The sequence below is a fragment of the Cololabis saira genome, chromosome 14, assembly GCF_033807715.1.
Source record: "Cololabis saira isolate AMF1-May2022 chromosome 14, fColSai1.1, whole genome shotgun sequence".
NCBI lineage: Eukaryota > Metazoa > Chordata > Actinopteri > Beloniformes > Belonidae > Cololabis > Cololabis saira.
The window spans coordinates 40,122,892-40,150,732 of NC_084600.1; the positions used below are offsets into that span (position 1 = coordinate 40,122,892).

Here is a 27,841-nt window from a genome sequence, read left to right on the forward strand (position 1 = left end):
TCTTTTTGTTTTTTTTTTACAAATGTATTCATTCTTTTGGCTAAATGTCATATCCATACAAGTATATTTATTAATGAAACATATTTTGTCCACTTTCTTAAGGATGTGGAATTATAAATTAATTCAACAGCAGACTAATAACAAAAAAGCCCCTGAAAATAATTTTATATGTAATATTTTGCATGTTTGTCAAATTAACCTTTTTTTTAAAAACTGTGCAGCCTAAGAAAAATACACAAAATATAACCCAATTGTGTGTATACACACAGTTTATACATATACAGGACTGTCTCAGAAAATTTGAATATTGTGATTTTCTGTAATGCAATTACAAAAACGTCATACATTCTGGATTCATTACAAATCAACTGAAATATTGCAAGCCTTTTATTATTTTAATGGCTTACAGCTTAAGAAAACTGAAATATCCTATCTATAAAAATTAGAATATTCTGGGAATCTTAAACTGTAAGCCATGATCAGCAATATTAAAATAATAAAAGGCTTGAAATATTTCAGTTGATTTGTAATGAATCCAGAATGTATGACTTTTTTTTTTTTTTTTTTTTAAATTGCATTACAGAAAATAAAGAACTTTATCACAATATTCTAATTTTCTCAGACAGTCCTGTAAAAGAAATTAAAATGCTGTTCTAAAAATGTTAAACTCTTTATTACTAAGCTTGGTGAAATAGAAATTGATTATGATCCGTTTGGGTATATTTTAGCGAGATCTTTAGTACCGATAAATGCTAATTTATAAAATAAATGTAAATCCTGTTCTAAAAATTGAAGGAGTGTCTATTTGTCCTGAAAACTTTAACATATTAGTGATGAAAAGTTACAGAATCAACTTTGCAACTTTTTTTTTTTTAAATAAAAATACTGCACTTTTAAAACTAAATTTTGAAATGGAGTTTTAAAAGTTTTTAAGTTTGTACTCCGAGTGTCCTCTGCACAATAATTCCTATGTACCTTAACAAATGTACAATGGCAAATAAACTTTATTATCATACATATATATATATATATATATATATATATATATATATATATATATATATATATATGTATGTGTGTGTGTGTGTGTGTGTGTGCATGTGTGTTTGTAAGGTATATAACAAATTATTTGCCAATCTTACAGGAAATAATATTAGAGTGGCAGAAATGACCCTTGTGTAAAAACATCACACGAAGCAGAATTAGATTATTTGTAACGTGTATTTTTATTTTCTCCACTATTTCACAGAGTGTTTCAAGAACAATATCAACATCACAAACATCACAGTACTCCAACACGGCGGTGAGCGTTTCCTCGCTGCCGGCCCCACGCCTTGGTCCGTTTTAACTTTACGCCAATAAAAAACCCTCGTCATCTGGTCGTGGGGCGGGCAGAGGGAAGCAGGTGAGGCGGGGGGGGGAGTGGGGGTGACACACAAGCATCATAATATCGACACCGTCACACAACTCAACACTTAATTACTTTTGAGTAATTTAAAGTTAATGTTATACCGAAAAGACACAATGTTTTAATGGAACGGTGGCGAGGAGCACGTGAACAGAAAGACTAAAGACGAGAGTGATTTGTATCACAGTACCGCGTGTCTACGGGCGTCTGCTGGAGAACTAACCGTTTAAGAAGATCAATGCAGCTAAACACTTTAATCATCTGGTGTTTTTTGCCCGTTTAACGAAGGTTCTGGTGCCACTAAAACCTGTTTGGTCCCGCTGTCAGTGTGGATGTTAGTACAGCATTAAAACGATGAGCCCACGTGTTGACAGAAGCGCACACACATGCACATCTGGGGAGGGATACAGGGGTTAAATAAATACTGGCTGATTATCTGGATCACTTTCTGGAAACCTCCGACTTCAACCTCAACGACAGACTTGCCGTCGAACACTTCAGTCGCAAATTGTCTTAAAACCATTTTGATTCGTTTGTTAAAATGAAAAGAAAAAGAAAAAAACACAAAAACACAAGCCTGTTCCCTTTAGTATTGTAATTTCACATCGGTTTTAAATACACTTTATCTAGTCATGAAATTGCAATCAGAGAAGAGCAGAGGGCGCAGGCCTGTGACTGGGGGAGTGACGGGAGAGCAGAGCAGATAAGACTAGGACTACGCCACGGCTGAAGGTGGTGGATGTTTAGTAGGCGTGGTTCGCCACGTACAGGGACTTGGAGGCGGCGCCGGCTTGTCCGGACGACTCGTACTTGCCGAGGGCAGCCAGGCTGTTAGCCTGGAGGAGAAGAGAGGACAGAGAGATGGATTTAATGATCAGAACAGGCCTGAGGAACCAGACACTCCCACATACAATATATGGATCCAAAAAGTATGGGATCTCTATCAAATGGAGCAAATCACTTACTCATTAAGGCTCCAAAAATCCACTTTTATCAAGCGGTGGAGCCCTGTCATAGCTTTATTAATCTTAAAATCAACTTTATTGCAGACATAGGTCCATATAAAACATAATATAATATAAAAACGTATAAAAAAGAAATACAAAAATACAAAATTTTTCGAATCTTTCGAATATGTAGCCTACTTTGTTATGTCTCATGTTAAGAGGATTGTCTTATTTTCTTTCTTTTTTTATGATTCATATTCGAAATAAACTCTACTACTACTACTACTACTACTACTACTAAAATATAATGATGTCTATTACCCAATGTTGCTCGGCCCACCTGCCTAATTCTTACTGTATTCCCTCTACAGGACTGTCTCAGAAAATTAGAATATTGTGATAAAGTTCTTCATTTTCTGTAATGCAATTAAAAAAAAAAAAAAAATGTCATACATTCTGGATTCATTACAAATCAACTAAAATATTGCAAGCCTTTTATTTTTTTAATATTGCTGATTTTGGCTTACAGTTAAGATTAAGATTCCCAGAAAATTCAAATTATTTGATATAGGATATTTGAGTTTCTTAAGCTGTAAGCCATGATCAGCAATAATAAAATAATAAAAGGCTTGCAATATTTCAGTTGATTTGTAATGAATCCAGAATGTATGACATTTTTGTTTTTTTTAAAATTGCATTACAGAAAATCAAAATATTCAAATTTTCTGAGACAGTCCTGTATATGGATCCAAAAAGTATGGGATCTCTATCAAATGGAGCAAATCACTTACTCATTAAGGCTCCTTAATAAAAATCCACTTTTATTAAGCAGTGGAGCCCTGTCATAGCTTTATTAATATTAAAATCATCTTTATTGCAGACACAGGTCCATATAAAACATAATAGAATATAAAACGTATAAAAAAGAAATACAAAAATACAAAATAAAATATAATGATGTCTATTACCCAATGTTGCTCGGCCCTCCTGCCTAATTCTTACTGTATTCTCTCTATACACATATTTTATACACATTTCACATGCCATTTTTTCCTAGAGTAAATATTGTGCCTGCATTTTTATACACACCGTTGTACCTTGGAGTGGACAATTATTATTATTGATTTTACCTTTTTTTAAATTTATTTATGGGTTTGTTATTATATACGTACAGGACTGTCTCAGAAAATTAAAATATTGTGATAAAGTTCTTTATTTTCTGTAATGCAATTAAAAAAAAACAAAAATGTCATACATTCTGGATTCATTACAAATCAACTGAAATATTGCAAGCCTTTTATTATTTTAATATTGCTGATTATGGCTTACAGTTTAAGATTAAGATTCCCAGAATATTCTAATTTTTTGAGATAGGATATTTGAGTTTTCTTAAGCTGTAAACCATGATCAGCAATATTAAAATAATAAAAGGCTTGCAATATTTCAGTTGATTTGTAATGAATCCAGAATGTATGACATTTTTGTAATTGCATTACAGAAAATCACAATATTCTAATTTTCTGAGACAGTCCTGTATATTTTGGAGTGAATAATTATGTTGTTGTTTTCTCTTGTTTTATTTGCTTAATACTTAAGTATAATGTGTACAAATGTTGTGTGCAGCTGAAAAAGGAAAAAGAAAGAAGAAAATGTATATGGTGTATTGTTGTTCAAAACTAAATAAAAATTAAGTTCCAACAGGACTGAGAAGGTTGTCGTGATGCTTCTGACTCCGGACTGACCTCGGCACGCTTGATGAACTCCTCGGTGGCGGCCTTCTCGTTGCTCAGCTCTCCCTTCCAGGCCCCGAGGGCCGAGGCCTGCAGGGCGCGGCCGTAGGAGAAGGTCAGGGCCCAGGGCCGGGCCAGGGGGCAGTTGTTAATGGCATTAAGGTTGATGCTGGCCTCCTCCTCAGACTGGCCTCCAGACAAGAAGGTCACTCCTGGGGACAAGAAAGCAAACACAATTTTAAATATTCCTGCTTGTTAGACACTAATGTAACATAAAATTCACATTTGAAGATAATCAGAACTTTTTCTGAGCTCTGAAGAACATATTTGGATGTCTGGAGTGATAGCAAACTCAAAATCTTCAACGTAATGAAACCTGTTCACTGCTGACAAGATTTCAGATTTCAGACTGATAAAATTAACTATTCTCCTCAACTTTATGGCGTCACATCCCGCCGTGTGATTCAACTCCGTCGCCCTCACTTTGTAACTTTGCTACCAACAACTATCAACAAATATAAAGACATAGTTTATTTGAGGTATAAAAGTGAAGACTGTGTTTAAAGATCAGCAGCTGTGTGTGTTTTGCTATTTCATCATGTTGTTTTTGTATGTTTGTATAGATATACGTATTATATTTATATCATAGTTATATTTATATCATAGTCATATTATATTTATATCATAGTTACTGTATATTATATGATAGAGCTTACATTTGGTATTAAACAGGTTATTTTTGTAAACATATATATATTTATTTATACAAATTAGTGTATAGTATAAAACTTAAATACAGGCATATAATTTATGTTTAGTTGTGGAAAGGGGGTGGAATTAAATAAGTTTATACTTTCTCCCACTCCTTTTCGAACATGTAACTGAAATATGTTTTTTGATGTGTGTTTTTTTTTCTTTGTGGTGGAATGAACCTGTATTTGTTTCTCTTATCATTTTTTTCATACATACGAAATAAATAAAAACGAACGAATGAACCAAAAGCAAAGTTTCATCAGCTGTTGCATAATTTAGTGTAAAAACTAAATGAGCTAATAATCCAACTTCTAGCTGGTATTTTATCTGCTTCCTTTAAAGTTACTGAATGCACAAGAAACTAAAGTAAAAGCATAAACTTAAAGAAGGGTTTTGTGGCAGTAGTGGCCTTTATTGAGGAAGTAGGTAGACAGGAAGCGGGTAGAGATGGGGGTAGAGACACTGCAGTCGTCAGATGATTAAGAGGTGGAGTTTCTATAATACATCCATGGTGGAGCCCCGATGAGATGTAAAATGAGTAAGTTGTGTTACAGCAACCACGTTGTATAAGTGACCTATGTATTTAGTGAGCCTCTCTAATGCCTGCTCAACCCACTGATCCATCCAGGGCTCCAGCATAAACCTTTAACCGTAGCCTCACAAGACGTCCCATACAGAGAACTGAGGAGCTTCAGGGCTTAATTAGGGAGATTTCATGGACTGGGGGGGGTCTCCATCTCCAAAAACAGAGCTATTATATAGGAATGGGCGATATTTTACCGTTCACGATAAACCGTCCAAAAAATTCCCCACGGTAAGAATTTGTCATCTTGCGGTAAAAACGATAAATTCCCGTTGATGACGTTTTTGTGGAAAGATGATTTATGGTTCTGCGTTAAATCCACGCACAACGTACGTGAAGGAAGGAAGGAAGGAAGGAAGGAAGGAAGATATGAGCCTGAAAGAAAGAAAGAAAATAGGAAAAAAGGAAAGAAAGAAAGAAAGAAAGAAAGAAAGAAGGAAAAAAGGAAAGAAAGAAAGAAAGAAAGAAAGAAAGAAAGAAAGAAAGAAAGAAAATGAGCCAGAAAGAAAGAAAGAAAGAAATGAGCCAGAAAGAAAGAAAGAAAGAAAGAAAGAAAGAAAGAAATGAGCCAGAAAGAAAGAAAGAAAGAAAGAAATGAGCCAGAAAGAAAGAAAGATAAATTCCCATTGATGACGTTTTTGTGTAACAAACATGGCGGAAGGCGGATCTGAGATTTATATTTGTATAGAAGCTCAATATTAAATTGAGCTTCTATACAGATTTGATAGATTTATAGTTACAAAGGTGGAGTTGAATTGGTATTTTTTTTATCGTCATTTTTATTGTTATCGGGATAAATGCAAGAAATTATCGTGATACATTTTTTAGTCCATACCGCCCATCCCTACTATTATATTAATTATAGTTCTGTTTCCGTTACTTAGAGATCTGCACAAAACACACGGTGTTGAAGAAGAAATCTTCTTCTGTCATGAAAAACTGCTTTAATTAGACAAAAACACTTTCACAATGTCGTTTTTCAGGTGATTCAATAATCCAGATGTAGAGTCAATATTAAGTCATCAAAATTTAGTTTCCAGCTGTTTTTGGCCTCATTTATACGATGTAGTTGTGCTGTTTAGTTTAGTTTATTTAAGGATCCCCATTAGAAGCACACAGATGTGCCTCTAGTCTTCCTGGGATCCTGAACATATAAATACAGTACAGTGCAGTCATACAAAAAAAAAGAACGACAACAAAAACATTTAAAAAAAACAATTAAGCAGGCTGCACGGACCTAAAATGATAAAAACATAAATTTAAGAGTAATACTGATAAACAGTAAAGTAAATAGAGCCAAATTAAGCCAAATTGCTGTGACACAACTTAATCATTCTGCGTCACATTAGGCCCAGGTCGTCATTGTAAATGAGAAACGGTTCTCAACTTAAATAAAAGTTAAATAAAAATAAAATACATAAATCAGGACTTTACCTGTGAATAACCATCTGAGTGATCTCTTCATCACCTGACTAATGTCTCAACCGCGGTCGCAGCAAACGAGATCATTTAACAGACTGAAGATGTTTTTAATTCATCTTCTTCAATTTTGAGGTTTCCTTGTTAGGAAGAGTAGTACTGCTACTACTACTACTATTACTGCTACTACTGCTGCTACAGTACTACTACTACCACAGCTACTACTACTGATACTGCTACTACTGTCATTACTACTACCGTATTTTCTGGACTATAAGCCGCTACTTTTTTCATAGGTTTTGAACCATGCGGCTTATACAAAGGTGCGGCTATTCTGTGGATTTTTCTTTCACCGCTAGGGGGAGTGCTAACCGGAATTAGAATAAAAACTAAGACAAAATAAATGCAAAGAAGACTACGCTACTTCTTCTTTAGTAGATAGAAGTAGGTAGAAGCAGATTTCAAACAGATAAACAGATAAATAAATACCGGTTATTTTCTCTTGGTTCTGTCCCATTTTAATCAGCAAAGTTGCTGCCGTGTTAAAAGACACTGTTAGGAAAGATCTATTTAGGTACAAACATGTACATCATTTACAGTTCAAAATCCTTCTGTACATGTAGTAAATATCTAATCTAACAACAGAAATATCTGCGACTTGCATATCTTTTTTTTTTTTTAAATAGAGCGGATGCGGCTTATATACAGGTGCGACTTGTATATATTTTTTTATATATTTTTTTAAAATAGAGTGGATGCGGCTTATATACAGGTGCGGCTTATAGTCCAGAAAATACGGTACTTTTTTTTATCACCCTACCAACACCCTCTACCAAAGCTACAGTCCTGGGCATTGCTCTACCAACCCCGGGAAGCCCTGCACTGCACTTAACCTGAGGAGTGACGGGCCGCTTCTTTTCACCAGACAGGGTGGGGTTTCTCCGGCCGGACGTAGCGCGTGGAAGGATCACGTTATTCCAGCCGGATCCCCCCCACCCAATCTGTCCCCCGGTTGGCCAGAGGGGGCAGTGTGCATGTTTTTGTGAGCCAATGGAACACAGGGAGAACATGCAAACTCCACACATAAAGGCCCTTTCACCAACCCCACCCAGGGTGTGGGCGCTGAAGTCATGGGGGGAACTAACACACACTTCAGCGCCCACAGCGTCCCCGGTGGGAATCGAACCCAGGACCTTTTTGCTGTGAGACGGCTGCACTACCTGCTGCACCACCGTGCCATACTTCTAACTCAAGAGTGTAAACACAATACAGTAAAGTGAGACCTCAGATCTCCTGCTCGGAGCAGCAACATAAACCACAACCGTTACCTGGGACGGCTGGGGGAACGGTGCGACGCAGGGCGGTGACGGTTGCCATGGCGATCTCCTCGTTGCCGAACTTGGTGGGACAGGAGTGTCCGGGCGTGACCATGTTGGGCTTCAGCAGCGTCCCCTCCAGGTACACGTGGTGGTCGGACAGGGCCTTGTACACGGCAGCCAGGACCTGCAGGCACAGCGGAGAGTCGGGTTCACCGGTCACATGGTCAGACGGGTCACATGGTCACGGTTCAAGACCTTCCTTATCTTTAAATCTATCTTCTTTTCTTTTTTTCATTGTTTTCTGCTTATTATTATCTTTAGTTTTTATTTGTTTTTATTTTTAGTTGTTGTTTGTACTTGTTATCTACTTTGTTTCACTAACATTTTATATTGTACTGTAAAAGTTTTATAGAAATGTATATTTGTACTGTTGGACCCCAGGAAGAATAGTTGCTGCTGAGGCAGCAACTATTGGGGATCTGAAATAAATGAATAAATAAATTCCTTTTTAGTTCAGATTATAACTGAGGCCACGTTTATACATAGCCGGGTATTTACAAAAACAAATATTTCCCCCTCTACGCTTTGAAAAATACTAGGGCTACAGCTATCGAATATTTTAGTAATCGAGTTTTCTACTGAAAATTCCATCAATTAATTGGATAAAACATATTTTTGTTTAGTTAAAGAGCAATTATAAATAAACATAAGATGTTAATTGCCATTACTAAGACTAAATTATATAATCCAGTAGGTTCATGGCTGAGCATTTAAAAACCCTGAACTTACACCAGTCGACCAAATTCACTGCCTTCACTCAAATAACTAAGGATCTTACCAAGAAATGTTCTTATTTCTAACCTAAAAATGACATTACACCTGATAACACACATAACTTAAAAGGTTAGGTGTTTTTCCCACGTGTTTCAATTGAACTTTCATTTGTGTCAAGCTAATTTGAAGTTCTAGTTAAGTTTTAAGTTAAAGTATAAGATTTTGAGTTTTGGCAGTGTTCAAAACAAATTGAGACCTGCTGTATTGGAGCACATTTTCTTTTAGTCAAAACTGTAGCGGGAACAGATGTTTAGAGGAACCTATGTATGTACCGGGTTAGAGGGGGAACAAATAGAACGGACCAGAAGAATATAGAGTGGATTAAAAATAAAAGTTAAGCACTGAGTTACATGTGTCTCCCGCCTGAGCACGGCATGTTACAAAAACCAAACAAATCCGCGCCCTCTTTCTTCTTCCTTTACGTGTGTGGCGTCAGCGCGTTGTGCCGCATTAAACTAAAGATTACTCGAGCCAGAGAAAATTCCTCGATCATTTTTTGTAATCGAATTACTTGAGGAATCGTTTCAGCCCTAAAAAATACCATCATTTACACGAACCTGCATAAACACGCTGTTAAGGTGCTATGAGCAGCCAAACCTACAGGGGGCAGTGTAACTAGAAGATAAAGTCATGCTAGCCAATCAGAATCCTGGAAAAAAACATCAACAAATGACACGAGTAACTTCCAGTTACTTCCAAGATGAACGAGAGTCTTTGGTTTGGAGTGACAGAGAAGTGGAGTTACTTTTAAGTGTGACTTTAGAATATAAAACAAGTAAAATACAAGAAAATATTGACGGTGGCCAAACAAATTGTAAACACAGGTCGCACACATGACGCTGGTGACGTTTCTGTCTCATAATGTGACGTTCTGAAGCCTGAATGTCCGTTTCTCTCTGTTTACAAGCAAACGTGAAGACAGAGTTTTTAAAAATCTCCACTTTGGCCGGAGTTTTCAGAAATTATCGTTTTTGGTGACTTTGAGCTCCATTTTCGTGTAAACGAACGCCCAAAACGCATGAAAACACCACAGTTTTTGCTACGTGTAAACAGGGCCTGAATTCTATTTATTTTATTAGTGTGGTTTAGTTTATTGTTATCAAGTTATTTCTTATCATTTTAACTACTTATTTTTCAATTCTTTTATTATGTACTTATTCTTTTTTTTTTAAAATTCTGATCTTTTATTTGCCTCCACAAGATGTACAATTTATAAAAAAATGTAAAACAATATTTTTATTAATTTCTCACTTTTACAAGTAAAGAATGGAAACATAATATGATGCACTGAAAATGTACTCATTCTTTTATATTAACTTTTATCTATTTTTGTTCTTAGGTTTATTTTAATGTTGTTTTTACTGTTTAACATGTTAACTCCAGAGATTTTCTTCCACACCGGGTTCCGATTCCAAAGATATCGTTCCTCACCTCAGCGTCAAGCCAGGTATTTATTTATGATGTTCATGATTATGTTTTAATGTCTATGAGGGGTGCGTGAGGATGTGTGTGAAAATGACCAGATGTTTGTTTTTAACCATGAGTGTGTGAGTTTTTCTATGTTAAATGTTGATTTTATTATGAAAAGCACTTTGCGTTACTCGTGCTTTATAAATAAAGTTTGATTTGATTTCAAAGGAAATTCCTCCCAGACACAAGAAGAAGGTCCAACTCCACACGAATGTGAGATCTTTAACATGCACGCTCCACGTTTATCTTCTCTGAGACGTACTGTTATTATTCTTTAATATGTTAACTCCAGAGCTTTACCTCGTGAGGATCTTCCACACAGAGTTCCGATTCCCAAGATATCGTTCCTCACCTCAGCGTCACGTCAGGTATTTATTTATTTATTTATTTATGATGTTCATAATTATGTTTTAATGTCTATTTGGGAGTGTATATTTGTGCTGTGTGGGTATTAAAGTGAGGATGTGTGTTTTTAACCATGAATGTGTGTTTTTCTATGTTAAATGTTGATTTCATTAAGTATGAAAAGTGCTTTATGAATAAAGTTTGATTTGATTTCAAAGGAAATTCCTCTCAGACACAAGAAGAAGGTCCAACTCCACGCTAATGTGTGATTTCTAACATGCAGGCTCCACGTTTACCTTCTCTGAGACGTACTGGCAGCGCTTCAGGTCGTGGTCTCCGTCAGGGAGGATCTCAGGTTCCACGATGGGAACGATGCCGTTCTGGAGACGATAAAACAAGATAAAGGTATAAACTCAGAACTCTTCTAGGTATTCTGGTGCCGCCGCGCCGGCGTCGCCCCCACCTGCTGGCAGATGCTGGCGTACCGCGCCAGGACGTTGGCGTTCTCAAAGATGGCCAGCTCCGAGGGCGTGGTCTCCGAGATCTTCAGCACGCAGCGCCACTTGGCGAAGTCGGCGCCGTCCTTCTTGTACTGCGCGCAGCGCTCGGAGAGGCCGTCCAGACCTGCAGACACACAGAACCCCCGTCAGAGAGGCAGCGGGGCGTCTCTGAGGCTCGGGGAGGAGGTTAAACTCACCCTGGGTGGTGGTCTCTCCGTTGGTTCCTGCCAGGGGAACCACACCTTTGTCCACCTGGAGAGAAAGAGAGGGGTCTCTGAAAACCTGCAGTCGTCCCTGAACACACTTGAACACACAAGCTCGTCTCCACAGCCTGTTCTGCTGCTTTAGTGTGGCACTAATGGCACTTTTCCACTAGAACAGGAGTCGGCAAACCCGCGGCTCTTTTAAAAATGTTGGACCTTTTTTTCTTCTTTTTTCCATTTTTTCTTCTTTTTTCCTTCTCTTTTTTCCTTCCTTTTTAATCTCGATATTTCGACTTTTTTGCTCAAAATTTCGACTTTTTTGCTCAAAATTTCGACTTTTTTGCTCAAAATTTCGACTTTTTTGCTCAAAATTTCGACTCTTCTTGACATTTCGACTTTTTTTGCTCGAAATTTCGACTCTTTTGCCCAAAATTTCGACTCTTTTGCTCAAAATTCCGACTCTTTTGCTCAAAATTCCGACTCTTTTGCTCAAAATTTCGACTCTTTTGCTCAAAATTTCGACTCTTTTGCTCAAAATTTCAACTCTTTTGCTCAAAATTTCAACTCTTTTGCTCAAAATTTCAACTCTTTTGCTCAAAATTTCAACTCTTTTGCTCAAAATTTCAACTCTTTTGCTCAAAATTTCAACTCTTCTCGACATTTCAACTTTTTTCTCGACATTTCAACTTTTTTCTCGACATTTCAACTTTTGTCTCAAGATTGTACTTCAACATTATTCTTGACATTTTGACTTTTTTCTCAAAATTTTGAATTTTTTCTCGACATTTCAACTTTTTTCTCGCAGTGCATAATGAAAAAAAAAAATCTTCCTCCAGTTATAACTAATATAGAAACATGCAGCATGTGTTGCCTTCATTCTAAGGCTGATACAAGACTTTTCATTTTTTGCGGCTCCAGACATTTGTTTTTTGTGTTTTTGGTCCAATATGCTCTTTCAACATTTTGGGTTGCCGATCCCTGCACTAGAACCTACTTGGCTCTACTCATCTCAACCCAGCCTGGTTTCTTTTCCACTACAATTCAGCACCCAGATCAGAAGTAGGAGGTTGGAGAAGCTGCTGTGACGTATTTGATTGTGTATCTAAACGAAGAAGACAACAACACTAAAGATGTAGAACCTGGAGGAGATGATAGATGTGCTGCTGGATCTGTGGCTGGTGTTCGATATCAAGTTAAAAAATGAGAGAGAGAAGCTTCAGCGGTGACGCTTTTTAATGTTTTTAGTTTGTCTCTGTGCTGCTGAAAAATCAGCTGGAGCCGTGAGCAGCTATGAAGTGACAGAGCTCCTGGTAGATCTGATCGTTCCTTATCTCCCGTCTAGATCCCTTTTTAATTCTCTCATAGCTGCTCAGCTACCAACGGACTTTACAGCAGAGCCGAGATAAACTAAAAAAAATTAAAAAGCTGCTTGAAACTTCTCTCTCTCTCATTTTTTAACTTGATATCAAACACAAGCCACAGACCCAGCAGCACATCTATCATCTCCTCCAGGTTCTTTAGTGTTGTTGTCTTCTTCCTTTAGATACACAATCAAATACGTCACAGCAGCTTCACTCCAACCTCCTACTTCTGCTCCAGGTGCTGGGATTGTAGTGGAAAAGAAACCAGGCCAAGTTGAGTCGAGTAGATTCTAGTGGAAAAGTGCCATTAGTCGTTTCAACAACAATAAAACTCTTTCACTGCGAACGGATAAATGTTTAAGTGCCTGCAGAATAATGTCTGGCCTAGCCGTCTCCTGATTGGCTCTCGTGTTTCTGCAGACGGATGTTGAACTGAAACCAGTAACGTTGCTTTCATAGTGAAAGATAAATCAGAAAGACGAACCTTAAACATTTAAATATTTGCTGATTCTTTTCATCAGACAAGAATATTTAGGTTTTTAAATACCTGACATGTTTCGGCGATTTCAGGTACTTAAAAACCTAAATATTCTTTTCCGACGGAAAGAATCAAGTTAAATTGTGAAGCCGTGAACAAAATAAACTTTATCAAATCCTTCTAATGTTTGTTTGTGGTGTACCTTGATGCCGACCACCATGCCGCGGTCCTTGATGAGCTTGGCGAAGCAGGTGCCGTCGTCTGAGTTCTGGTAGAGCGTTTCGTGGAAGAAGATGACGCCGCCGATGCAGTTGTCGATGCGCTGGTCGGCGGTGAAGAGCAGCTGGCGGTAGCGGCGCCGGTTCTCCTCCGTGTTCTCCACCCCGATGGGGTTCAGGCGCTTGGCCATGCTGCCTGAGCACGACACACACACACACACACGCAGGTTCATTACAACCAGTACTGAAATAAATACCCCTGAAATAAATACGGTCCAAATCATCCCCCCCAGTAAAACTGCCATCCCCCCTTTCCATCCCTTATGTCATTTCATCAATGAATGTGGTTTTACTGCTATTTCAACATTTAGAGTCATCACCAGAAAAATAACTTATTTGACAATTTTCATCTGTTTCAAGTAAATTTTCACTTGAAATAAGTAGGAAAATCTGCCAGTGGGACAAGATTTATCTTTATTACAAGCAAAAAAAATCCACGTTTCCACTGGCAGATTTTTCTACTTATTTCAAGTGAAAATCTACTTGAAACAGGTGAAAATTGTTGTTTTTTCCAGTGATGAGTCTTGTTTTAAGTGTAATGAGATTTTTTTTACTAAAATGAGACATTTTAACTAGAAATAAGACAAATATTCTTGTTAAGATTGTGAGTTTTTGCAGTGATCCATGTTACTTATCCTGTGAAGGACAGAGTCATATTGATAAGTTCAGAAAACTGTTTTTTATCGTTGTGTTTTGATGTATTTGATGTAAGCCCAGTGGATATTTAAAGCTTACAGAAGGCTGCATTTAACTGCTGCTATGTCATTCCTGCAGTATTTCTGCAGGTGTTTTGGTCACTGCTATTATTTGTAATATATTATATTATTTGTAATCAGCACAAATTATCTGTCCCCATATGATAAAATCCACCATCCCCCGTGATTTTTTTATACAACTCGAGTACTGATTACAACGCCTACTAAAACCTGAATCAGGACAAATTCAGACTACGAGGATGGTTTTATGTAAGGGTTATTATAGCCCGACGAGGTGGACATTAACATACATTTATACCACGGTCTGTGTGAATACTTCATTCTGATTGGCTGGCAGTAAGTTATAAACTACTCCTAGAAAACAAGTTCGGTCAAATTGCCTGATATCTTTAATATCATTGCGCTGGATCAACTGCTAGGTGGTAACCACGGCAACAGAGATTCAGAGAAGAAGAGCCGGCTACCGCAGGACGGAGACATGAGTGATTTTGTAATTTATTTTAATCCATTTGGTGAATTTAACAATTTTGATGACTGGGATGCAGAAGAGGAGAGAAAATAAAATAGCCGAGCTGAGCCGACTAGAATATCTCCCGTTACCAAGGAAACTGAGTTATGGCTTTGTAATTTACCAGGTTACAACGGCTGCAGACGAGAGATTAAATCATTTTACCATCTTAAACCTCTGACTGTATTATTTAATTAATTATGTAGATTTGTGTTACGTTGTCCTTTCAGAAACACATCATTGTTTTATGTTTGATTCATTGAACTGGTTGCAATTTCTTTGCAATTTGTTTATTTTCACTGTTTTTCCTCCATATTTAAAAGAACTCATGATTCTATATAACTCTCCATACTCACTCAGACATATGAATTTAAATTTTTTCTTTGTTCCTAAAATTTTAAAAGAGGTTGGTAAAAGATCATTTTATTTTAAAGCTCCATCAGATTGGAATAATCTTCCCCTCTTTTTGCCTTCTATTACCTATTTTCATTGTTTTAAGTTGGCATTATATTCTTATCTTAAAACAAATTGCCTATGTTTTTAATTTATTTATGTATTTTTTTGTCATTTTTTCTATTTACATTTTTTTTCTTCTTCTTTTCTCTCTGTTATGTTATATTTATCTCATTGTTTCGGTTATTCAATTAGTCTACTTTGTAACTAGACTTATGTATGTAGGGGTTGTGTGTGAGCAAGATGTCTGTTTGTTTTATGTCATGTATATCTAGACTGTAATGTGATATATTGTAATGTATGTTTTATGGGACCCCCTTGAAAATGAGATGTTACATCTCAAGGGGCTATCCTTTAATAAATTCTATATAGTCCGCTCAGCTATGGCTTGTTATAAAACTAATGATTTCAACTGAAAACACATTAAAGCATGAATAACTGATTTAATATTTATGTTTTTTGGTAAGTGACCGTGGTATAAGCGGGATAATGCCCTTCGAGGTGTTCATTAACATAAATATATGGACTTCGCGGAGGCAAACCGCCCCTGCGTCGTCCATATATTGTGTTAATCTGCACAATGAGTCTTAAAGCTTAACATTTTTCCAGCGATGAGGGGAATTTAGTGCATATAATCTAATTTACTGCCATTTTTCTTATGCAGGTGAACACACACGTACCGGTGGACTCATCGGCGGCGAGGATGCCCTTCCCCGGGGCCACTATCCTCTGAGCGATGTCCTGCAGCTCCTTCTTCTGCTCGGGAGTCAGGGCAGGATACTGGTGAGTCATGGCGGCTGAAACACAGAGAGAGACACTTCCTTTCAGCGCGGGTCGGCTGGACGACTGCCCAGCACTGGCCTCATTTCTCGGCCCTCTATTGTCTGCAGCATACTTTAACTCGCTATGTGGGGAGGTGAAAGCTCCAACAGGGCGGCACTCGGCCCCCTGATCCAGAGAGGCCTCGGGTTTTTATACGACTGATCAAGCTGCTTCAGATTTGGGGATTTTATCATATTTTTCGTTGGCACGTCCTCGGTTTGGTGGCAGGAGCCGTGTGCAGAGTTCCCTTCCTCACCCTGCAACCCTGCATGATTCTGCAACTTTTCCTCACTAATATGTTAAAGTTTTCAGGACAAATAGACATTCAATTTTGAGAACAGGATTTAAATTGCTTTTATAAATTAGTATTTATCAGTACTAGAGATCTAGCTAAAATATACCCAAACGGATAATAATCAATTTCTATTTCACCAACCTTAGTAATAAAGAGTTTAAAATTTTAAGAACAGCATTTTAATTTCTTTTACAGGACTGTCTCAGAAAATTAGAATATTGTGATAAAGTCCTTTATTTTCTGTAATGCAAAAATATCATACATTCTGGATTCTGTACAAATCAACTGAAATATTGCAAGCCTTTTATTATTTTAATAATGCTGATCATGGTTTAGAGCTTAAGAAAACTCAAATATCCTATCTCAAAAAATTAGAATATTCTGGGAATCTTAATCTTAAACTGTAAGCCATGATCAGCAATATTAAAATAATAAAAGGCTTGCAATATTTCAGTTGATTTGTAATGAATCCAGAATGTTTGACTTTTTTTTTTTTTTTTTTTTTTTTAAATTGCATTACAGAAAATAAAGAACTTTATCACAATATTATAATTTTCTGAGACAGTATTTATTGGTTCAATTGTTTTTTCTTCTGAAAGAGATCCAGCTTAAAATACAGGACCGTCTCAGAAAATTAGAATATTGTGATAAAGTTTTTTTATTTTTATTATTTATTTATTTTTTATTTTCTGTAACGCAATTAAAAAAAAAAAAAAAAATGTCATACATTCTGGATTCACTACAAATCAACTGAAATATTGCAAGCCTTTTATTATTTTAATATTGCTGATTATGGTTTACAGTTTAAGATTAATATTCCCAGAATATTCTAATTTTTTGAGATAGGATATTTGAGTTTTCTTAAGCTGTAAGCCATGATCAGCAATTTTAAAATAATAAAAGGCTTGCAATATTTCAGTTGATTTGTAATGAATCCAGAATGTATGACATTTTTGCATTACAGAAAATAAAGGACTTTATCACAATATTCTAATTTTCTGAGACAGTCCTGTATATTAGTATTTATTGGTTCAATTGTTTTTTCTTCTGAAAGAGATCCAGCTAAAATACAACTAAATGGATCATAATCAATTTTAGTTTTTAATGGGACTGATCAACCTGCTTCAGATTTGGGAATTTGATGAATATTTTTCTTTGTCACGTCCTGGTTTGGTGGCAGGACCGTGTGCAGGGCCTCAAACCAGATTACCGAGTTCCCTTCCTCACCCTTCCGTAAATAAGCAGTTACACAACTCCTCCGCCCCTCCTTCCTGCCTCTGAATCCCAGCAGACCGAGAGAGACGGGGGGGGGGTGTTATAAAACAACGCTCTTACAGACTCCTGCCAGTCCTCATTATAGCTGCAGGACTGGATGCAACACGGCTCGTTTGCCTCTCCTCAGCAACACCCCCCCCAGTCGTAAATTACACCTACGCAGGCTTTATGCCTCTTTTTTGTGTGTGTCTTGATTAAAATGAAACTTCAAACCCTCCATCCATCCAGTGCTGCTACTTTGTGACTACAAATTATTTCCGCCCAAGTCCTGCAGGACAAACACAAATGGGACTTGTGTAAATTTCCACTCAGTCGCGGCTCTAAAGCGAGGAGGTTACAGGCCGCGGCTTGTCCTTCTGCTCGGCTCGCTGAGCTCTGTTCACATCGGTATGTGCCACTATAGATCAGCTGCAGATCAATCTGTCTGATGATGGTTGGTTTTTACAAGGTTAGAGAGACGAGCTGCACCGACATTCGCTTGGAATAAAGAGCTGGACTGAAAATCATCAGTTTGAATTAGGGCTGTGCGATTAATTGATTTTAAATCTAAATTGGATTTATTAATCAAGACGATGTTAAAAAAAGGAAAACCGATTTTCCTTTTTTGCAGCTGGCTGCATTACAGACAGAGCTCGTCTAGTCATCTTTGTTTGGTCAAGAAAATTGTAAATGTTGTCACTTTACTAAACTCAAGGAGGATTTACAGTATCTTTCAATTTCACTTCATTCCCAATAGGGAAATTTGTTTTCTATTTTTCTTTAAAAATAAAAGATAAAATATTTGAAACAATTTATTCCATTGTCTTTTGTAGTTTTACCAAAAAAATCGAAGTCGAAAATCGTGTTTTCAGAGAAAAAAAATAAAAAATAAAAAAATAAATCAGGATTTTATTTTTGTCCAAAATCGCCCAGCCCTAGTTTGAATCCATAAAAGTGTGAAAATTAATCTGAATTTACAGTTCAAACTAGGGCTGGGGATCGATTGAAATGTCAATGATTCAGAATCGATTATCACGCTTTCATTCGATCCGATTTAATCCGATATCTATTTGGGTTAGTGTTATTAAAACAGTTTTTTCAGCTGTTGCGTGAATAATATGACTGTAGTTCTGCAACATATTAATACTAGTATTATATTGAGATTCAACAGGAAGTATTGGCAGCTAATAATGGCTGTAAGGACCAATCAGCTCCCAGAATGCTGATAGAACTGATTTCAGAAACATCGTGGGCCAGAATTACCAAATGGATCCAGGGAGGAAACAGAGATGCATGAAATTGGTTTCATTTTGACCCATTTTGAATTGGGTTTTTAGCATTTTATGCAAATGTAACCCCAAGACGGTATATAAAGCAAAGAAATATAGCCAATTTATGCAATTATAACTAAAAACTTTAATGTTTTCATACCTTTAAACATATTTAAAAGGCAAAAACATGACACTAGTTATGCTCGTGTCCAACAAAACATTCCTTTTTTGGGCGTAAACAAAGAAAATGATCATGGAAATGATGAAAAAAAAAAAAGATCTTTAGATTTTTAGGAATTAATATGAGAATCGATATAGAATCTTAAAATCGATCTTTTCAACACAGGCCTAGTTCACACGAGGACATAACTGAGTTGCAGCTCGGCTCCAACAGAGGTTGGTTTACTGTGATAAGACACTGCCTGATATACTCTGTATCCTCTACGTTAATCCTCAGCTTAAAGCGAGGAGATAACGACCTTTACAGCACACAGGGATCCTCAATTAAAAAAGGCCTGCAGGTACAGCAGCACAAGCAGCTCGCCGTGTTTCATTACAGTTTAAATTAAAGTGAAATCAGCCTGCAGGGGGTCACGAATCCCCCCAGGACGACCGCTGGATCCAAATACAAACCCAATCCAGACATCTCCAGCGAATTAAAGCAAGTATTTACACTTGATAAGGCCATTCTCAGGCCGTGATGTGTGGGGTTTTAGTTCGTCTGGGTGTTTTCAACGCCAGACAAACCTCACGCTCAGCAAATACCTGCTCTCTTTTGTGCGTTTTCCAGCTCACTTGTTCCACTGTGTTTGGTCTTGTTTGGTCATGAAACAATATTGCAAACTTGTTTGCACGTCTGTGGGGAATCTGAGTGTCAAATGCAACAAATAGCTAAAGATTATGACACATAGGAACAGTTTTTTTTAAACTGCAGCTCTTTTCAGTGGAAAATGGAGCTCAGGAAAACAAAGGCGTGGTGTCAGATGACGAGGGAAGTTCAGCCGAAGGGAAGGGACACGAGCTGATAAGTTTTTTTATTGATACCAATTCCATTATTCAGCCTGTCTGGAGCCATTTCCTTTATTGATTCCTGGTGAAGTATCTGTGCAGACGAATAGTTCACAACAGGCTTTTAGCAAAAGCAGCTGGTGTGTTAATCTCCTCGTGTGAACCCGGATGGGTTCATTTAGCTTTTAGCATTTAGCTAAGAGCTTGCCTGTCGTATATATGATGGAGGAAATGGCTGTATAAACATATTTCAGTTTAAAAAGAAATTTAAAGAGAAAAAAATAGCAATGTATGGATGAGATAGTCAAAATTTATAATATATGTGTATGGAAACAGACAATCTATCTTTGATTTTTTTGTTTTTCTTTCCTTTTAATGTTAACTAAGTACAACGGAGTATTAGGGGCAAACTAAGAAAAAAAAAAAGGAAATTACGAAAATAAAGTCATAATAATATGAGAATAAAGTCGTAAAATTACGAGAATAAAGTCATAATGTTGCGAGAATAAAGTCGTAATATTACGAGAATAAAGTTGTAATATTAAATATATTATAAATGTATAAATATAACTTCACAAGATGCTCAATATTCAACATTTTACCACACTCTTCCTGTTAGAGTTCTCATAAATTACCACTTTATTCTTGTAATATTACAACATTATTCTCGTAATATTACGACTTTATTCTCGTAATCTTACGACTTTATTCTCATTATATTATGACTTTATTCTCGTAATATTACGACTTTATTCTATTACGACTTTATTCTCGCAACATTATGACTTTATTCTCGTAATCTTACGACTTTATTCTCATTATATTATGACTTTATTCTCGTAATTTCCAATTTTTTTTTGTCTTAGTTTGGCCCTAATACTCCGTCGTAACTAAGTAATTGTGCAGAAATCTGTTATTATTGTTCAGTTTTGTTTTGAAGGAGGGGCAGGTTTAATAAGATTTTCTTCTTCCTGCTCCTTTCTGGTTATGGAATATGCTTTTGATTGTGTTGTCATTTTACTTTACCCTTTGTCTGTTGTCTGTTGTGCTATGGACCCTGTGTCCTTAATAAAGCTTATTATTATTACTACTTGTTTTGTTTTTTTTGGCATATTTCCATGATCGGAATAAATACAAATTAAATGAAATACGAGAATATTAGGGCCATTTACCCTGATGTGTTGTGGCAGTTATGCACAGAAATAATAAAACGATTAGCAAAATGTTGCATCGTAAAACCAGATCAGAGGAGAATTATCTGGCCTCTGCATCTTTATTCACATCTACACCCAACTTAGTAGCCGCGCTGCTGCATGGAGGCTTGCAGGTAGGCTGGGAAAAATGTGGCTTTAGGACAAAGGCCTACTGTACTTGTCACCGATGACGATGTCACTTCTGGACGTCGCTCGTAAAAGACTGGCCGCCGTCCAAGATTATATGAATTGAGCTTTCTAAATGAATATAGGTGTATCAACCTTTGCTTCCCATGTTTACCACTGAATATAATCCTTCATATGGCTTTCAGGAGTTTTATTTTACTAGTCTGAATGCAGTAGAGGACCATTAAGTGTTAATGAGAGGCAGAGTTTACTTACAGCAGTGCCACACACAGGCGGATAAAGTTTTCCATTTTAGGGCCTGTTTGTAAAGTGAAATACTTTCCATCCAAGGGGAACCATCAGTGCAGAAACAATAGGAAGATGTGTTTTCTTGTTTTCTGTAGGTCCTAACATCAGAAGTGTCACACTGAGCCCAGTGTGGGGGAAAGTGGGCCCTTATTGACCTTGTGCTGTGGATCTGGGCCAAAAACACAGCGCTGACTGGATAAAGACATGGAGGCCCCGCTAAACGGTTCCCAGGGAACTTGTTTAGGGAGGAAAACGCCAGAGCATTCCTGTTAGGCAGGAAATGTAGCAGAAACAGCCTCTTTAGAGTCTCCAAACAAGTCAGAACCAAACGCACCAGCCGTGTTTCAAGATAAGACATTATTAAAAAACGGTTCATTTTTAGTCTGCATATAAAAAACATGACATGGTTCACATGTTCAAATGTGTATTAAAAAAAAAGAAACAACTTTCTTTCTTTCTTGCTCATATCTTTCTCTTTCTTTCTTTCAGGCTCATTTTTTTCTTTCTTTCAGGCTCATATCTTTCTTTCTTTCTTTCTTTCTTTCTTTCTTTCTTTCTTTCTCTTTCTTTCTTTCTTTCTTTCTTTCTTTCTTTCTTTCTTTCTTTCTTTCTTTCTTTCTTTCTTTCTTTCTTTCTTTCTTTCTGCGTGTCCTTGTGTAGGCAATGTTTCTGATCAATTATCTACTTTACCTGAATAAAACTAATTATTTCCTTGACCTAAACCTGAAATGTGGCTGAGAGGATTTCTAATCTTGTACGGGTAAAGTTTGTTTCTGCTTGCTCGAGGCCACTTCAGCAAGGATAAACTGACATAAATATAATCTTCATAAAGAAAACAAGATATAAATCTGTTTCCGAGGGTCAAGACGACATGACTTTGAGACCTTAGTTCATCATCAAATTCAAACGCTGGCGATGATGGTTTCCAAGTAGCTCCTACTACTCACCACTATTATTTGAGGAAAAACCTCTTTAAAAATTGTAAAATAATAACTGGGAGCTTTTTGTTAAGACTATCCGTGCAAGATAAGACCTACATTGGAATAATTTACAGTCTAAATAGGATCAAAACTCAAAGCCGAGCCGGTTGTGCTGCTACTCCCCCCTCAGTCGTGTCTGATTTCAGCTGCAGCCTGTTGCACGGCAGGCCGCCACAAGACAAGCACCGTTTCTGCACTGCGACATCAAGATAAACGCCCGATCCCCAGCTGCGTCACACAGAGCCTCTTCAAAAAATAAATAAATGCATTTACAAAAACATTAAACTGTTTAATCGTGGTCTGATTAAAACCTAATAAGATAAAAACACAAACTATAACATAGATTGTTTGAGACTCGGCCTTCGACTGTCTGATGCGTCAATCTTTTACCTTGAAAAGGACCAGCCCATAATGCAGTCAGAGATCACACATACACAAACATAGCAATCATGCTGCAGCACTTTTTCTTTTTTAAGCAAGCAATAAACTACAACATTTTGTTGAAGCTTGCAAACTACTGTATAGTGGCTAGCAGTAATATGGCTGCAGGCGGGGGCTGAGTGGGGGGGAAAACTCAGTTTTTCTACCTAAAACCAGGGCCAGCATGCCAGTTAAGACTATTTAGAGATTTTCCTCATTTTTTAAAGCAAGTAGGGAAAGGATGAGGGCTTCTGAAGAGACATGGGATCTAGGCCTGCGTTGAAAAAAATCGATTTCCCAATTCTAAATCGATTCTCATATTAATTCCTAAAAATCGATTCATATGGCAAAAGATCGATTTTTTTGTTTTTTTTTCTTTCTTTTATTTATTTATTTATGTTTTTTTTTTCATCATTACATTACAACTTTTGGTTATTTTTTGTTTATCCCCAAAAAATGAATGTTTTGTTGGACACGAGAATAACTGGTGCCATGTTTTTGCCTTTAAATATGTTTAAAATTATGAAAACATTAAAGTGTTAGGTTATAATTGCATAAATTGTCTATATTTCATTACTTTATATACTGTCTTGGGGTTACATTTGCAAAAAATGCTAAAAACCAAATGCTCAAAAATTAAAAACCAAAATAGACCGAAAATGGAACAAATAAAAACGGAATGTGGGAAAAAATAAAACCGATTTCATCCGTCTCTGTTTCCTCCCTGGATCTGTTTGATAATTCTGCCCCACGATGTTTCTGAAAGCAGTTCTATCAGCATTCTGGGAGCTGATTGGTCCTTACAGCATCATTAGCTGCCAATACTTGCTGTTGAATCTCAATATAATACTAGTATTAATATGTTCCATAACTACAGTCATATAATTCATGGAACAGCTCAAAAAACAGTTTTAATAACACTAACCCAAATCAATATCGGAATCGAATCGAATCAAATCTTGATAATCGATTCTGAATCTTAAGAATCGGAATCGAATCGATTCTTGACATTTGAATCGATCCCCAGCCCTAATGGGGTCTATTGTTTTTCTTTTGTTGCCTTGTGTGCATCGTTATCACTCCCTGGAGGTTTATTGGGCCTGTATCGTTTCCCTCTACGCTGCGAGCTGCAAGAGCTTTGAGGAGGTGGAATGGCTCCTGCAGGTGCGGCACTAATAAAGTAAGAAGCCTGCTTTGCTGCAATGGTTTTTGTTACCAGACGGATTGCTGGCCGTGGCGCTGATACTCGGTGCTGTATTTGGGCTGCTGCTATCTTCAGGCCTGGATCCCGCGGAATAAGCAGGAGCACTGTTACCCATGTAGCTCACTGACACGGGAGCTATAGCAGATCTCAAGGCTCTGGGTGCGTGGCAGTTCAAAGAAGAGGTTGACACTTGTGAAAATGTGCAGGTTATACCAGAGCAACATTTCCATCTAGAACACTGGTTACAAAACAAAAAAAAAAAAAAAAAAAAAAAAAACCCTCTTTCCTCTTTATAAATATTCAATTATGACATTTTGAACATATTCTTAGCCGCCACGGCAGTCAGTTGGGGAAGACACTGGATTCAAATTATTATTACTACAATCAACTACATGCAAGAAAACAGTTAACAATTATCAAATATTTAACACTTTAATAGATGATTACATTTAATCCAGAATGGTAAATAGTGGGTTTGATTGGGACTGTTGGTCATCAACAATACATGACTGTCTCAGAAAATTAGAATATTGTGATTTTCTGTAATGCAATTACAAAAACAAAAATGTCATACATTCTGGATTCATTACAAATCAACTGAAATATTGCAAGCCTTTTATTATTTTATTATTGCTGATCATGGCTTACAGCTTAAGAAAACTCAAATATCCTATCTAAAAAAATTGGAATATTCTGGGAATCTTAAGCTGTAAGCCATGATCAGAAATATTAAAAGGCTTGCAATATTTCAGTTGATTTGTAATGAATCCAGAATGTATGACATTTTCGGTTTTTTTTTTTTTTTTTTTTTTTTTTTAAATTGCATTACAGAAAATAAAGAACTTTATCACAATATTCAAATTTTCTGAGACAGTCCTGTATAGCGTCTTGATGAAGTCACGTTTACCATTTCATGACTGAAATGTGTACAAAAGAGTACTACAAGAGAATATTCAACTGTGTTTGATGCAATATTAGACTGTGTTAGAAGGTTACTGTGTTTTGCTCCTAAAAAAAATAGGTTAAAATTGTAATATTCCAAGGTTGAATCCTGATGACATATGTTGGTAATATTTGCCCTTTACTAAGTGATAAAGCTACGAATCATTGCATTACGTATATTATACAGAGAGATGTTGTTTCTAAACCTGCAGCAGTTTTCTATTGGAATAATTTATATGAGATAGATTGGAAAAACACATGGGTCTTGTCAAGAAAATGTATTATTACAAACAAAGTAAGAGAGGTTAGTTTTAAAATACTTCATAGATGCTATCCAGTCAAGACCAATCTTATTAAATATAAGATAAACATTGACACACTCTGTTCTTTTTGTGGTAATGTGGATGAAACAATATCTCACTTATTGTGGAATTGCACATATACTCATATTCTCTGGATTTACCTTAATCATTTTATAAATGCTAAAGTTGATTCTTCCTCCAATTTAGTGTATCAAAAAAATGTATATGACAAGCCCAGACAACGCATATTTAAATCAACATTCTCTTAATTATTGCTAAATATCACATTCACTGTACTAAATTTGCTAGTCAATGTCCAAATATAAATTGTTCTCAAAAGGTATATCAATATCATATTCAGACAGTCTTAAACAGCATAAGCCCCAAAGCGGTTAAAACAAGAAGCTTATGTGAAAAATATAATATTTCCTGATTTCTTATTTATTTATTTTTCCTCCTTAAACCTCAAGCCTTCTATTTTATTTTGATATATAATTTATCGTCCTTAATTTGTAACTGCATTTTATCCTGAGGTTTTGTACCTTTTCTGTATATATCTGTCAATAAAAAAAAAGTGTGATAAATAGTAGAAAAACGAATTTAATGTGACTTCTATTGAAATGTAGAGTGTTAATGTAATCGATTGCCTCAGTTTTGTGGGTGTGACGTTTTTCTCTGACTCACTGTCTCCTCCCCCATCAGGCTACGTGCAGCAGCACAGATCCACCGACAGGAAGCACCAACATCATTTCACCCAGAGGAAAAGGTTTTTGCAACCAAGCTTGGTTGTGTCCCTTTAAATTTTGTATCTCTAATAAGATAAGTTAATATCCAAATTTGTTGATGTTGATTGCCCCTTTTGTAAGATGGAGCCTGAAACTCCCATACATTTGTTTTATCACTGCTCACTCTCATCTGATTTTGGACTGATTTTGAGAATTTTATACATAATTTTAACAATTATGGCTAAAGATGTTATCACTCAGTTTGAATCTGACAATAAACCATTAAGTTACATAGTAAATCTTATTGATTGCATGAATTTGCACTTTATGTATGTGAAACTTTGCTAAAAATAAAGACAGATTTATAAAAAAGAAAGCGTCACTATCTTTGTGATTAAAATTATGAAAACCAAAAATAACATTCTTATAATAAAGATGGAAATCAGAAAAGACAGAATCTATAAGTGAATAATTCACATGACCAGAATAAGTGAGAATATGTTTCAGGATGCCTTTGGCAAAAAGAACAATTAACATCTATATCATTCTTAAATTTGGATAAATATTGTTTTGCAGGGTAGAATTTGTGTATCAATTTAAAAAAAAGATGTCTTTGACTTTAAGTGTTGAGTGTTAATGTAACTGATTGCCTCATTTTTGCGGGTGTGACGTTTTTCTATGACTCAAGCCTGTTAAATCGACGCAGAGCCTACGCCGTAGGAAGCGGCGTATGCTCTGCGTCGGTGTAACGCAGGACCATAAATCAGCCTTCACTGTCTCCTCTTCCCCCCCATCACAGGCTACGTGCGGCTGCACAGATCCACCCCCAACATCTCCGCCCTCCCCCATCACGACTGTCTTCCTCATTTCTAACCAACAAATGTGCTCAAATCGACCATTTTCTTTAAAAAAAATAACAAAGTAAAGCGTGGATTTAAAGGATTTAAAGTGAAATGGTTCCTTCTCCTTCACTTCCATCCTTGAAGGTCACAATTATTACGCCCTTCCTGTTGCGTATTTCCATTTCTGGGGCAAAAATGCGCAACTTTGAAGACATATTTCTACAAAATTACAACCATGTCATAAAAATACAATGAAAAATAAGAGATATTACCTAGGAAGGAAAAGTTATCTCTCGGTTTTTTTCTGAAACAGCATCACATTCCAATCAGCATCAATATCAATATCAATATAGTGTGATCAATACCGCGCCGGAGGTATTTTTGTGTGATGTTAGAGTCTTTTAGACTCTTTTAGACTCTGTTGGGCTCGGGTCTTACCTGCTGGAGGATGTTTCTGTGCAGAGAGCAGGTGAGCTGTGAGTGTTTGCAGGATGCGGCGTCGTCTCCGTCTCTGCTGCAGCGCAACGTGACCTTCTACAGGCGCTCCGGCGGGGGGCGGGGCGCATGCGCGTCACCGTCACGTCACGGGAACGCTCCACCGCCGACGCGCATGCGCCGAATAGCAGCAGCAACGCAGCATGATTCTGCAACTTTTCATCACGAATATGTTAGTTTCAAGACAAATAGACACTCCTTCACTCCTTCAATTTTTACAAAAGAATTTTAATTTATTTTATATATTAGTATTTATCAGTTGAATCGTTTTTTCTTCTGAAAGAGATCCAGCTAAAATATACCCAAATTGAACATACTCAATTTCTATTTCACCAAGCTTAGTAATAA

The 27,841-nt window shown here is 36.7% G+C and overlaps 1 protein-coding gene across 1 annotated transcript; it reads right to left on the reverse strand.

Moving 5' to 3' along the window:
* Positions 1-1,207: 1,207 nt before the first annotated feature.
* LOC133460090 (fructose-bisphosphate aldolase C-B-like) lies at positions 1,208-27,567 on the reverse strand. Its single transcript, XM_061740610.1, has 9 exons — positions 27,437-27,567; positions 15,986-16,102; positions 13,553-13,764; positions 11,506-11,560; positions 11,272-11,432; positions 11,105-11,188; positions 8,169-8,343; positions 4,098-4,297; positions 1,208-2,244 (listed from the first exon to the last, which is right to left on the reverse strand). The coding sequence occupies exons 2-9, from the start codon at positions 16,095-16,097 to the stop codon at positions 2,152-2,154; spliced, it is 1,092 nt and encodes a 363-aa protein (XP_061596594.1). The 5' UTR covers positions 16,098-16,102; positions 27,437-27,567; the 3' UTR covers positions 1,208-2,151.
* Between the last annotated feature and the right edge of the window lie 274 nt (positions 27,568-27,841).